The following is an 11,666-nucleotide window of genomic DNA, read 5'->3' on the forward strand; positions in this document are numbered from 1 at the left end:
TAATTATTTTTATAAGTTCTCCTCCTTCCACCTCTCTATCCATTCCACGATTGTGTTCACGTTTTGTTGCAGCTGTTCTTGCGTCTCGTTCTGAAGCTGAATAACTATTTCCGGTTTGTACGATGACTGAGCTTCTTCTAACAGAGTCTCGAATATTTCACACTGTATGTTGTCTTCTAACTTCTTACCAGTGTATCCTCTGCAAAAGGAAAACGATAATAAATTATACCCGATGTTCTCTACGGTCGCAATTCTGAACATTTTGGACTAAGACTCCTCTGTCCGTCCATCTGTCTGTCTGTCACCAGGCTGTATCTCATGAACCGCGACAGCTAGACAGCTGAAATTTTCACAGATGATGTATTTCTGTTGCCGCTATAATAACAAATACTAAAAACAGAATAAAATAAATATTTAACTGGGGCTCCCATACAAAAAACGTGTTTTTTTTGCCGTTTTTTGCGTAATGGTACGGAACCTTTCGTGCGCGAGTTCAACTCGCACTTGGCCGGTTTTTTTTGTCAATTCCGTTTTTGGATTTTTTCCAAAATGGCAGTCATACAAATATTTAGTTTTAAGCTATGCTCGCAAGGTCTACAGCTCAAAGAGATATTAAAATGTTGTAGTTTCATTCGCCTTATCCCACATTAGGATCTTTATTTCCTGGGGTTGTATGTTGTCTATGTTGGCTATGTTGTCTTCATTCATCGTCAATAATAAATCATCATCATAGTTTAAATCAAAGTTGCTATCCGCTGTCTGTCTGTCCCTATGTACGAGTATGCTTAGATCTTTAAAACTACGCAATGGATTTTGATGCGGTTTTCACCTATCAATAAAGTAATTCTCGAGGAAGGTTTTAGGGTATAATTCGTAAAGGTTTAGTGCTTAACGAGGATGCTGAGTGTTAGGATTGGCAATTCGCATGTACACCTTACATGGGCAGGCATACATAGGCTAGGGTGACTGCTTACCATCAGGTGGGCTGTATGCTTGTTTGCCACTGATGTAGTATTAAAAAAAGATGGCTAAACAAAAACTTATACATAAGCTAAAACTAATGACAAAAAGTGTATTCATGAAATAAAACTATGAAAACGGATTATATCGCGTATATTGAATTTATAATACATCCCGACGTTTCAAACTTTTTTTTTTTTATCGCGTATATATATATATCTTTACTTGGAAATAATTGTAGTGTATAACTAGCCTTATGAACCGATTTTGCATGTACAACCAGCCTTAAAGTTTGTAGTCTATGATTGTTCATTATTTTAGTATGTGGGTATTTTTGCACTTTGTAATTTTTCCTCAGTCACCTGTTGACCACGAACGCTGTAAAGAGTTCGAAACGTCGGGATGTATTATAAATTCAATATACGCGATATAATCCGTTTTCATAGTTTTATTTCATGAGTAACTATCGCGGTAACCGAAGACAATATTAAAAAGTGTATTACCGAGTCGAAAGTCTGTCGTACAAAATAGTATTGCTAGTTCTGATTACGAAAACTGCATCAAACCACCGCTCGGGGAAGAAGTCGCAGCCATGGTAGTCCACAATGTTGCCGCTTTTCGCCATCAACCCTTCCATCATGTCCAGTAACTGAAAAAGTTATGAAAATATAGTTAATTCAGGTAAGTCATAAAATTCCATGACTTCTAAAATTAAATGTTATTTTTTTACAGTTCATCTACAAGTCATTATGTACCTATGTTACAACTTCTTGAATAAACATCTTTTATTATTATTCTCTTTATTTATCTTTCATCTTAGGCTAGGTTTTTATAATATGGATATAAAAGTAAAATACAAAAACACTTACAAAACATTACAAAAAAAATATATAAACACATTATAAAAAACCTAACCTAGGGTACCGCCGGCAGCGGGGCAAGGCCCAAGCTGCCGGTGGTCAGGGCCGCAGAGAGAGGAACCGGCGGACTATCCGCGCCGTGTCCAAGATCACCGCCTTCTGCATCTGACCCTTGATCCAACCACCCAGCGAGAGTCTCTCTAGGTGTTGGTCGAGACTCTCGCAATGAGACCGTTCGCTGACACGACTATAGGAACAATGATCGTCGAGTCAACATTCCACATGGCGGTTATCTCGTGAGCCAAGTCTAGGTACTTGCTGGACTTGTCCTTCTCGGCCTTCACGAGATTCTCATCATGGGGGATGGTGACGTCGACGAGCACAGCCCGGCGCTGCGTTCGATCTATCAGCACGATGTCAGGCTTATTGGCTACAATAGTCCTGTCAGTGATGATAGACCGATCCCAATAGAGCGTGGCACGACCATTCTCGAGAACTGGCACAGGTAAATACTTGTAGTACGGTACTTCGCGGTCCACAAGGCCATATAGAAGAGCAAGCTGCTGGTGAATAATCCTGGCTACGAGATTATGTCTGTGCAAGTACTCGCCGTTAGCAAGATGAGAACAACCGGAAATGATATGCCTGAGTGACTCTCCGGGACGGCGGCATGCCCGACAAATGTCGACCGTACCGTCCTTCAGGATATATTTCCGATAGTTGTTCGTCATCATAACTTCGTCCGCAATTGCACAGGCAAAACCCTCGGTTTCTCCAAAGAGGTCCCCGAATCGTTACCAGTTCACCGACGCGAGCAGGTCTACATCGGGTCCCGTGAGGGCCTTGTAGAACCGCCCGTGTAGCTGCTTATCCTTCCATACCGCCCTGCGGTCCACAGTACTTTGTACCACAGGTTTGTGCCAGTTCTCGTTTGCCAAGGAGAGCGGCGTGAGTTTCCTGTCTACTGCCACCACGTCACAATGTATCCCACACTCGTTGTTAAGGAAATAATTCCTGAGATTGCACACCTCGCGGTTGTGGAGATCTTTGGCGTTTAGGAAGCCTCGGCCTCCACACTTCCGTGGGATGTACAATCTCATAACTGACGAGCGTGGGTGTAACATACGGTGTGTGGTGAGCAGTAGCCGGACCCTCCGATCCAGGGCATCCAGCTCGGTCTGAGTCCACCTTAGTATGCCAAAGGAGTATATGAGTAGGGGCATTACCCAGGCGTTGAAGGCGCGCACTTTGTTGCCTCCTGACAAAAGACTGTTAAGGACTTTTGTGAGCCGACTGAAAAAGCGCTCCTTCACCGTCCGTCTAATACCCTCATCCTCAATACCCAACGACTGTGACATACCAAGGTATTTATAGGTTTCTGATTCAGAGATAGATCTGAAAGACATAGTCTCAGAAAGTTGTAAATTTGTTGAATTTACAACCTTCCCCCGCTGTACATGCATAACCGCACACTTAGCAACATTAAAAATAAACTTATGTTCTTTATTTAAAATATGTGACAACAGTGATTTTCGTTACTATAGCGACCTCTTCAATTCTAGCCTTCAACATGTAACGTGCTTCTTAGAATAAATCTCTATTTTTCCATCATTTTTATCATTTATTATTATTATTATTAAGTCCACCAACCACCAACTTAACCAATGAAACTGAGCCTTTTTAAATAATGGACGTGAAAATTCCGCCTCACGGCGCGAGCGGCGTGACTCGATCAAAATGTATAGACTTTGAGAATTTATCTGTTTTGCAGCAGCTTGCCATCCCACACATTTCACGTAAACGGAGTTGCGGCTAGACGCTAGTAACTGATAATGTCCAATTTACCTTATCCTCATTGAGATATGGACACTGATATTCCGGGTCATACTCGTCTAAACAATGGAATTCTTCAGCCAGTTTTGATACTTCTCTCCAAGTAATCTTGGTCCTATCTGCCACCAACTTTGACAGCGTGGATTTGCCGACACCAGGGGTACCTAGAACATAAATTTAATAAAATAATTATCTGATACCCCTTAGGAGTCTTAAGGTTTTGTTTTATTTTATATTTCCGCGCACCTGTTATTAAAATATTCGGGACCTGCCTTGGATGGGATGCCATGCTGCTATTCTTATCTCATTAATGTAACTTAATTAAAGTATCAACATCAACAAAGTTTTGTAACTAGCTGTGTATATTATTTTATTTTTTCATTTCCCATTTACACTTGAGCAACGATACCCACGTTGAGTTGAGATGAGATATTTACTGTCAAAAGTGACACTGACGGATAGGCTACATCGGCTACATTTAGGAACTCAAGACTAAAAAGTAAGATATATTTAGTTGGTCAAAGGAAATTGGCAGTAAATAAGAACCAAAAAAACTATACTCATCCATGACTCATCCTTTATTTTGGGTGCTAGTACTAGTATAAGATAGTATGATTATCTGTCCATGTTTGAAATGAGACCTTCCTTTATATTACTTTTTTATTTACATAAGTCCTCAGACACACGAGCGCTTTTTCAACGCGCGTTTAAAAAGCGTTTGAATGGAATGACAAATAGAAGTTGGTCAAGTAAATCTTGCCAGTAGAAAAAGGGCGTAAAATTTAAAAAATGTAGGCGCGAAGGGATATCGTACCATAGAAAATTTGTTTTTATTTTCTACTGACAAGATTTGCTTGACCAACTATAAATCTTAATGTCAAAAAGCTACTTCCGGTTATAAGGTTTTCAAAAGCGTCCCTAATGTCATAGAGTAACTTATATTCTAATGTCTCTATAGGTCTGGGTTAAAGGACTCCCATTCAGGTCATAATTGTTTTTAAAAAAAACTAAATTTTATAGGTTATGTTGTGATATAACCTAAAATAATTTTATGTTATTATGTTATTTATAGACTTAAAACACTATTTCGCACTGAAACAGCATTACTAAAAAATCTAATTAATTCTTGTGATAACGCTAATATGCGAATCTACAGACCAAGAGGCATAACAAGAGGTCAGATTATTCTCGTATCAATTGTGGGTGTTTTTGGCGGAGTTTATATCTGGAGACCGCTTTTTGACGAGCATTTTCCCAGGAATAAGCGTACCTCACAGCCTGAGTCAGCTGTTGAAGTTAAATAACGATGGAGGCCGTCAAACGTTGGTTCAGGACTTCCAGTCCGCTGGTGAAAACTTTGATGGCTGTATCTGTCACATCTGGCCTGGTTGTGGTCCATAGGCTAGTGTACGCGCCCCATATACAGAAGAAAAGGTATCGGCAAGCCGAGGAATGGGCTAACATGATCTTAGAACAGGAAGAGGCGGCTGAAGCCGCGCGGCTGGGTGAACAACGTAACTCTTACTAAACTGATATTAGTTTACCTTAGCTTAGTAATTTAGTATTTTAATTAATATATTAAAATGTTGTAGTTCCATTTTGTTTTATTCTCCTTTTCCTATCTTATAATCTTCATTTCCTGGGGCTGTGTGTTGGCTGCTCTCCAGTCATCATTCACAGAGAGGTAAGGTTAGGTCATTGACATTTCACAGAGTAGTCGCGGGCGTTCACGGTCATTGATTTAGTTTAGGCACATCTCATTAGATAGTTCGCGTAGTTTCAAGAGAGAAAGTAGGATAAATGAATTATTAAATTCACCCTGTTGTCAGAAACACTGGTTTATCTATCAAAATAAGTAGGTAACGAGTTTTCATAGGTACTAAGTAATATTTTACTATTGGTTTTATGAGTGCGGAAGTACTCGTAACTTTGTTACGGTTATACTGCTGAACTGATTTCGATGAGATTTGGCATGTACCTACTTGCTTAACTAAAGCATTAAAGGTCGAACCCAGGTAGCATTTATACGTCATTATGACGTCGCTGACGTCATAATGACGTATAAATGCTACTGGGGATGGTAACGGTAACCGATTATCGTCGCCCATGGACACCCGCAACACCAGAGGGGTTGTAAGAGCGTTGCCGGCCTTTAAGATGAGAGTACGCTCTTGACCCGTGCCCTTGTATATACACGGTGGCTAAAAAATAAGTGCATTCCCGCGATTTCGCGGTTAGCCCCATAGTAAAAGTTGCTCAGTATAATTCCAAAACCTCCCTGGCAACGAAATGCGCTTATTTTTTAGCCACCCTGTCACTAGTAGATAGAGGGATGAAAGGTACTCATTTCTGCAGAGGTATTTTGACGCGCGAACGCAGTGAGAGCGCCAATAGTCCGAGCCTGAAATGATGCCTTTCACCCGAGTTGAACACTACTTTTCATTTCAAATACGAGGAAAGTACAATGCATGTGTTTTTTTATAAAACATGACTAAGTATAAATCTACAGTAATTCTTACTTTTACTTTTAATTAACAATTTAGGCAAAAGTATCGTTATCTATGGAATGGGGAGTCAAATATCAGAATGGAAATCGTATAACAAATCCATTTAAACTCAAAATTGAATTGCTTATCGTAAAAAAATTAAAAAATCGTACCAATGCTCTAGTGCAGACACATCATTTTCTGCACACCTTTGGGAACAACAATGACCCTCTTTCAGAACATGAGAAATGAAAAATTTGTTTAACGCTCGTGCCTTGAAGCCCTCAAGATCCATGCAATTTTGGAATTTCGCTTACTTCTGTATTAATATTATAATTATTGATGATAACTCAAATAACAATTATCATTCTTTCGGAAGTAGCATCATACGTACTTAATTTTCCAAATCGGTTTTATCAGTCACTTACCTATAAAATTTTATCAGGCAACGCATCTTTCTAGATACGGACAATGTACCTACATACTTACCCACGTTGCACGCACAAAACCCTATCCGGGATCCCAGCAACAGCAACCCTGCGTTTCGCTAATTCCAAAAATAGACTATGCTACTTGACATGCGCGGGCCGAGCTCCCGACCCCGGGCTAGGCTTCCAGACACCCCTCTGTACCTAACTACCTATCTAGAAAATCCAGACTGCGTATTGATTATTTTGAATGTCGGCTCTGATGGCCTGAGACATGTAACAGAGTTATAGTTTGTCTAAGGACTCTCATTTCAAACAGAGATAATCATACTACCTTCGTCTTACACTAGTACTAGCACCCAAAAAAAAGGATGTATATTTTTTATGGTTTTTATTTATTGCCAATTTGGTTTGACCGGCTATTGTATGTATAAGTACCTTTCTCTTTGTTCGTGAGAGGACAAGGGTTGGGCATAACATTTAATTTTATGAGCTGACAAATTGTTATAGCAAAGTGAAAGCAATTACTTTTTTTATTTTACTTCGAACAGATTCCTTTCACTATTGAGTAAAAAAATTTTGGTGGGCATTTATATTTTTAACTAGTTGACTATTTCAGAATTTAAATGTTCAAATGGGTAATGATTGTTAAATTCAAGCATTAAGTGATAACCAGATGACAAAAGGAATTTACTATTATATCACTTGATACTTGAATTGTAAGTCTGGCTAGATGAAATAATGGAAAAGATGTCTGGAAATTTAAATTTATTTGTGTACCATTACTTAAAACAAAAATAAATTATTTACTGCATCTATTTCAAGGTCTTAAAGAAATGATACAATTCTGTACTGGAGGCTACCTTTATTTCTATGAATTTACACTTTCAGTTGCAGTCATAACAAAATATTTCAGATATATGTATAACCACCTTATATAAATTATAAAATAATGTTACAGTATAAGCCTTGTAAAAAATATAGAAAAGGAATGAGTTTGTAGCCCTTCTTTCCTTCTGAACACCTTTCGGTGAATGAAGTATCGCAGTTGGATGAAAAATTGTGCTGTTAAAAGGCCTAGCTACTTCTTGCCCTTGGTGGCTTTCTCGGCAGCTTTGGTGACCTTGCCGCCGCCAGCCTCCTTGAAGTTGACAGCCTTGATGACACCGACGGCAACCGTTTGCCTCATGTCACGCACAGCAAAACGACCGAGAGGAGGGAACTCCTGGAAGGATTCCACGCACAGAGGCTTGGAGGGGACCAGGTTGACAATGGCAGCGTCTCCTGATTTGATGGATTTGGGGTTATCTTCAGTGGATTTGCCAGTACGACGGTCAACCTTCTCTTTGATTTCTGCGAATTTGCAGGCAATGTGGGCTGTGTGGCAATCGAGCACAGGCGTGTAGCCGTTTGAAATCTGTCCGGGGTGGTTGAGCACGATGACCTGTGCGGTGAAGTCTGCGGCACCCTTGGGAGGGTTGTTCTTGGAGTCGCCAGCGACGTAGCCACGACGCAGCTCTTTAACGGACACGTTCTTGACGTTGAAACCGACGTTGTCGCCGGGCACGGCCTCCTGAAGGGCTTCGTGGTGCATCTCCACTGACTTTACTTCAGTGGTGATGTTGGCGGGCGCGAACACGACAATGGTGCCGGGCTTGAGAATACCTGTCTCGACACGGCCTACGGGCACCGTACCAATACCGCCGATTTTGTAGACGTCCTGCAGGGGCAGACGCAGGGCCTTGTCTGTGGGGCGGGCGGGGGGCAGGATGGCGTCAAGAGCCTCAATGAGGCACTTGCCTTCAGCCTTGCCTTCCTTGCGCTCGACATTCCATCCCTTGAACCAGGGCATCTTGGTGGACGCCTCCAACATGTTGTCTCCGTGCCAGCCAGAAATGGGTACGAAAGCGACGGCAGCTGGGTTGTAACCGATCTTCTTGATGTACGAGGAGACTTCCTTCTTGATTTCCTCGAAACGGGACTCACTGTATGGGGGCTCAGTGGAGTCCATCTTGTTGACGCCCACAATCAGCTGCTTCACACCGAGGGTGAAGGCGAGCAGGGCGTGCTCGCGGGTCTGTCCGTTCTTAGAGATACCAGCTTCGAACTCACCAGTACCGGCGGCGACGATGAGCACGGCGCAATCGGCCTGTGAGGTACCAGTGATCATGTTCTTGATGAAATCCCTGTGTCCGGGAGCATCGATGATGGTCACGTAGTACTTGGCGGTCTCGAACTTCCATAGAGCGATATCGATGGTGATACCACGCTCACGCTCAGCCTTAAGCTTGTCCAACACCCACGCGTACTTGAAGGAGCCCTTGCCCATCTCCTGGGCTTCCTTCTCGAACTTCTCGATGGTACGTTTGTCGATACCACCGCATTTGTAGATCAAGTGGCCGGTGGTGGTGGACTTGCCGGAGTCGACGTGTCCGATCACGACAATGTTAATGTGAATCTTTTCCTTGCCCATTTTTGGTTAGTCTAAAACAAAACGAAAAGATATCGTTAATAAAGTGCAATAAATTCAAAGACGACGATAGGATGCACACACAAGGTCGGACGGTGCCTCATGTACAAGATGTGCGACCGGCAATATGGCGGCCGCATGGCCGCCTCGCCCTATCTTGACATCTCACAATGGATGTCAGCCATTACAGCTTGTGGAAAGTTATTGATTCAATTAAATTATTTTCACAAACCGTTTTAAACGTATGATTACATTGAAATACTTGAATGTAAAACGAGTATACAGAAAACAAATCATTTCCACTACCACGTGGTGTAACGCATGCCGGTGCGCAAGTGTGACGCGTAAGCAGATTGAAAGTTATTGAAACTGGCATTATTTAACGTGGTTTACAGAAATAAAACATATGAAAGCTGCAAAAGCTCAGTTTAAATCCGAACAAAAGAATTCCACGTAGTTAACTTGACAAATCGACAGGTTTTGAATTACACCACAGTGGCAAACTTTCCAGAGAAATTGGAAAATAACTCGTTTGCGGGCAATTAAGTTGCTAATACTGTTCTAACACTATATTTAACAAAAGTTAAGATAATTACACTTTTCACTGCACTTAACTATTTTCTTCTGACACTCACCACGGATTACTACGTGTAATATCCGAGATAGACTCCAACAGAATGGCCGAGAAATGATTTTTCCTTCAGCTGGAAGGACGAGTCCCACTTCCGTTATCCGCCGAATGTAGCCATATTATAAAAAACATTTACCCCATTTCTCTACTACAAACATATGTCAAATTGAACACTTATCATGTAAAAGTATAACAATGAAAGCGTAGAATTTGTTTTGACAGATGTCAAATTACACACATTTAGATATGAGTTATTTAACCTTTCAAGAGTTATAAGTAAGTAATTTATTTGAATAAAATAGTGTAAAGTAAGATGGTCAATAGGTACAATTTGGTTCAACTATTTTACCTTAAAAAGGCGTGCAAATATTAATAACTATCTAAGTACATATACATATAGTACATTAATCTATTCTTAAACAAATATTCTAACTACAATGAGGGCTACCGCGTTTAATTTCGTCGCCAGGGGCGCTAGTGTAGATGGAGGTCTTTCAAAATGTCAAATGCATAGAAGTTTTGGAGGTTTCAAGCTTTTTTATCGAGAATTTTCACTCCTTATTCATAATTGTGGTAAATCTTTGTCCATCTTTGATTAATCATGGTAAACAATAGATATAGCTCAATAAATGTTAGTGGTTAAAAAAAGTGCCAACTATAATATATGCAAAACTAAACAGGTTGAAAAAAATGGCACATTTAGACGTCAAAATACTTTTGTGTATATTAAAACTTATTGATTTTATAACGAGACTTATTCGAAGGGATAGCAAGCGTAAGATTAGCACTAGAACGTAAGCGGTGATCACTTCCTTCAGCCAGATAGTTAAATCTCTCGGTTAGGTAAGATGGGGAACAGGGGTTGAAGAGTATGTTGAAAAGCAACGACAGAACATGCACATCCCTGCGCTGGCGGATCGGTAACCACCCGAGCTGCTTACGAAAATTATAAATGTGGTCGTATTTACGGAGGCCATACACATACCTGATACAGACATTTTGTAAGCGCTCAAGTTTATTCAGCAATTCCTCATTAAGATCCAAGAACGCAATGTCACCATAGTCTAGTAGAGGGAGCAAGAGAGAGCGGGCAAGAGTCAATTTGGTATGAAGAGGGAGGAAATTCTGAAGTCGTCGAAGAGAGTGTAGGGAACCAAACATTTTTACTCACCTCAGCCACGTGGGGTTCCCAGGAAATGTCATATATAATAAGAAATGCAAAAACAATTCATTGAATCAACCGAAAAATTATCTAGCAATTAATGTTATTGTGTTACAGTCTTTTATTGTGATAGGATCTCATTAATAGTATAAAATCTATTTTCTAGTAGCCAATTATGCGATCTTGACATACAGGTTTTGTCATTCGCTTGCCCTTATGCCATTAATTTGGGGTCGGCGTTCCATGCCTCTCTCTCGCCCGTCATCTTATCATTCACTCGCGTTCGTGTCATATCATCTCTCACACAGTCTGGAGAGATTTGGAACTGTTATTTATAGCTGACAGCTGGACACTTGCAACTGTTCTCCCATAAGAGAGATAAAGATAAAGAAACGAAAGATAAAGAAAGTTTAAGTGGGCTTATTACAATGCGCTTATGAACGTCAAATAAAGTTACGCCGGCTCTAAACCTACACCTCTTCCCCGAGAAAAGTTTAATCCCCAATCAATTGGAGGAGGGTATCTCAATATTGGACAGACAACAAACTCGGCGTGACACATCTTTCCTTAAGGGACAGTTTTCTCCTCACGTCTACCCTCCACAACTTAAACATAACCCTTGCCATAGGTAAACGAGATCCAAAAGATGAAGCCAAATCTAGCTGTCACCGTAGCCACTTAGTTTTTATGTACAATCACGGTTGTTAATCTACGTACAACGGAATGTGTACGATAGCGCCATGTTGTTTTTAGACGACACTGACAACTTGCCGAGCTCTGATTAGCCGATAGGTAGGCCCTTAAACGCAAAGACTACAAAGGTTGGAACTGCAGTG

The 11,666-nt window shown here is 40.8% G+C and overlaps 2 protein-coding genes across 3 annotated transcripts; both read right to left on the reverse strand.

Moving 5' to 3' along the window:
* On the reverse strand, positions 1-4,073 carry LOC134755686 (adenylate kinase isoenzyme 6). The gene is made up of 4 exons (XM_063692232.1): positions 3,900-4,073; positions 3,666-3,817; positions 1,464-1,609; positions 1-199 (listed from the first exon to the last, which is right to left on the reverse strand). Exons 1-4 carry the CDS (start codon positions 3,940-3,942, stop codon positions 10-12), a joined length of 531 nt encoding a protein of 176 aa, XP_063548302.1. The 5' UTR covers positions 3,943-4,073; the 3' UTR covers positions 1-9.
* A 3,245-nt stretch (positions 4,074-7,318) lies between these two features.
* On the reverse strand, positions 7,319-9,805 carry LOC134755602 (elongation factor 1-alpha). 2 transcript variants are annotated; one of them, XM_063692087.1, is made up of 2 exons: positions 9,673-9,805; positions 7,319-9,051 (listed from the first exon to the last, which is right to left on the reverse strand). In XM_063692087.1, the coding sequence occupies exon 2, from the start codon at positions 9,038-9,040 to the stop codon at positions 7,649-7,651; it is 1,392 nt and encodes a 463-aa protein (XP_063548157.1). In that variant the 5' UTR covers positions 9,041-9,051; positions 9,673-9,805; the 3' UTR covers positions 7,319-7,648. The 2 variants fall into 2 exon arrangements, with proteins under 2 accessions (XP_063548157.1, XP_063548158.1); XM_063692088.1 differs by having other exon boundaries at positions 9,634-9,737.
* Positions 9,806-11,666: the final 1,861 nt, after the last annotated feature.

This window comes from Cydia strobilella, chromosome 3, assembly GCF_947568885.1.
Source record: "Cydia strobilella chromosome 3, ilCydStro3.1, whole genome shotgun sequence".
Classification (NCBI taxonomy): Eukaryota; Metazoa; Arthropoda; class Insecta; order Lepidoptera; family Tortricidae; genus Cydia; species Cydia strobilella.

Excerpts from the sequence above, each read along its gene's own strand:
- LOC134755602 (XM_063692087.1), bottom strand. The coding sequence starts at position 9,040 with ATGGGCAAGGAAAAGATTCACATTAACATTGTCGTGATCGGACACGTC.
- LOC134755686 (XM_063692232.1), bottom strand. The coding sequence starts at position 3,942 with ATGGCATCCCATCCAAGGCAGGTCCCGAATATTTTAATAACAG. Across the intron at positions 3,818-3,899 it reads CCCGAATATTTTAATAACAG|GTACCCCTGGTGTCGGCAAA; the intron begins GTGCGCGGAAAT and ends TTTATGTTCTAG. Across the intron at positions 200-1,463 it reads TACGACAGACTTTCGACTCG|AGGATACACTGGTAAGAAGT; the intron begins GTAATACACTTT and ends TTCCTTTTGCAG.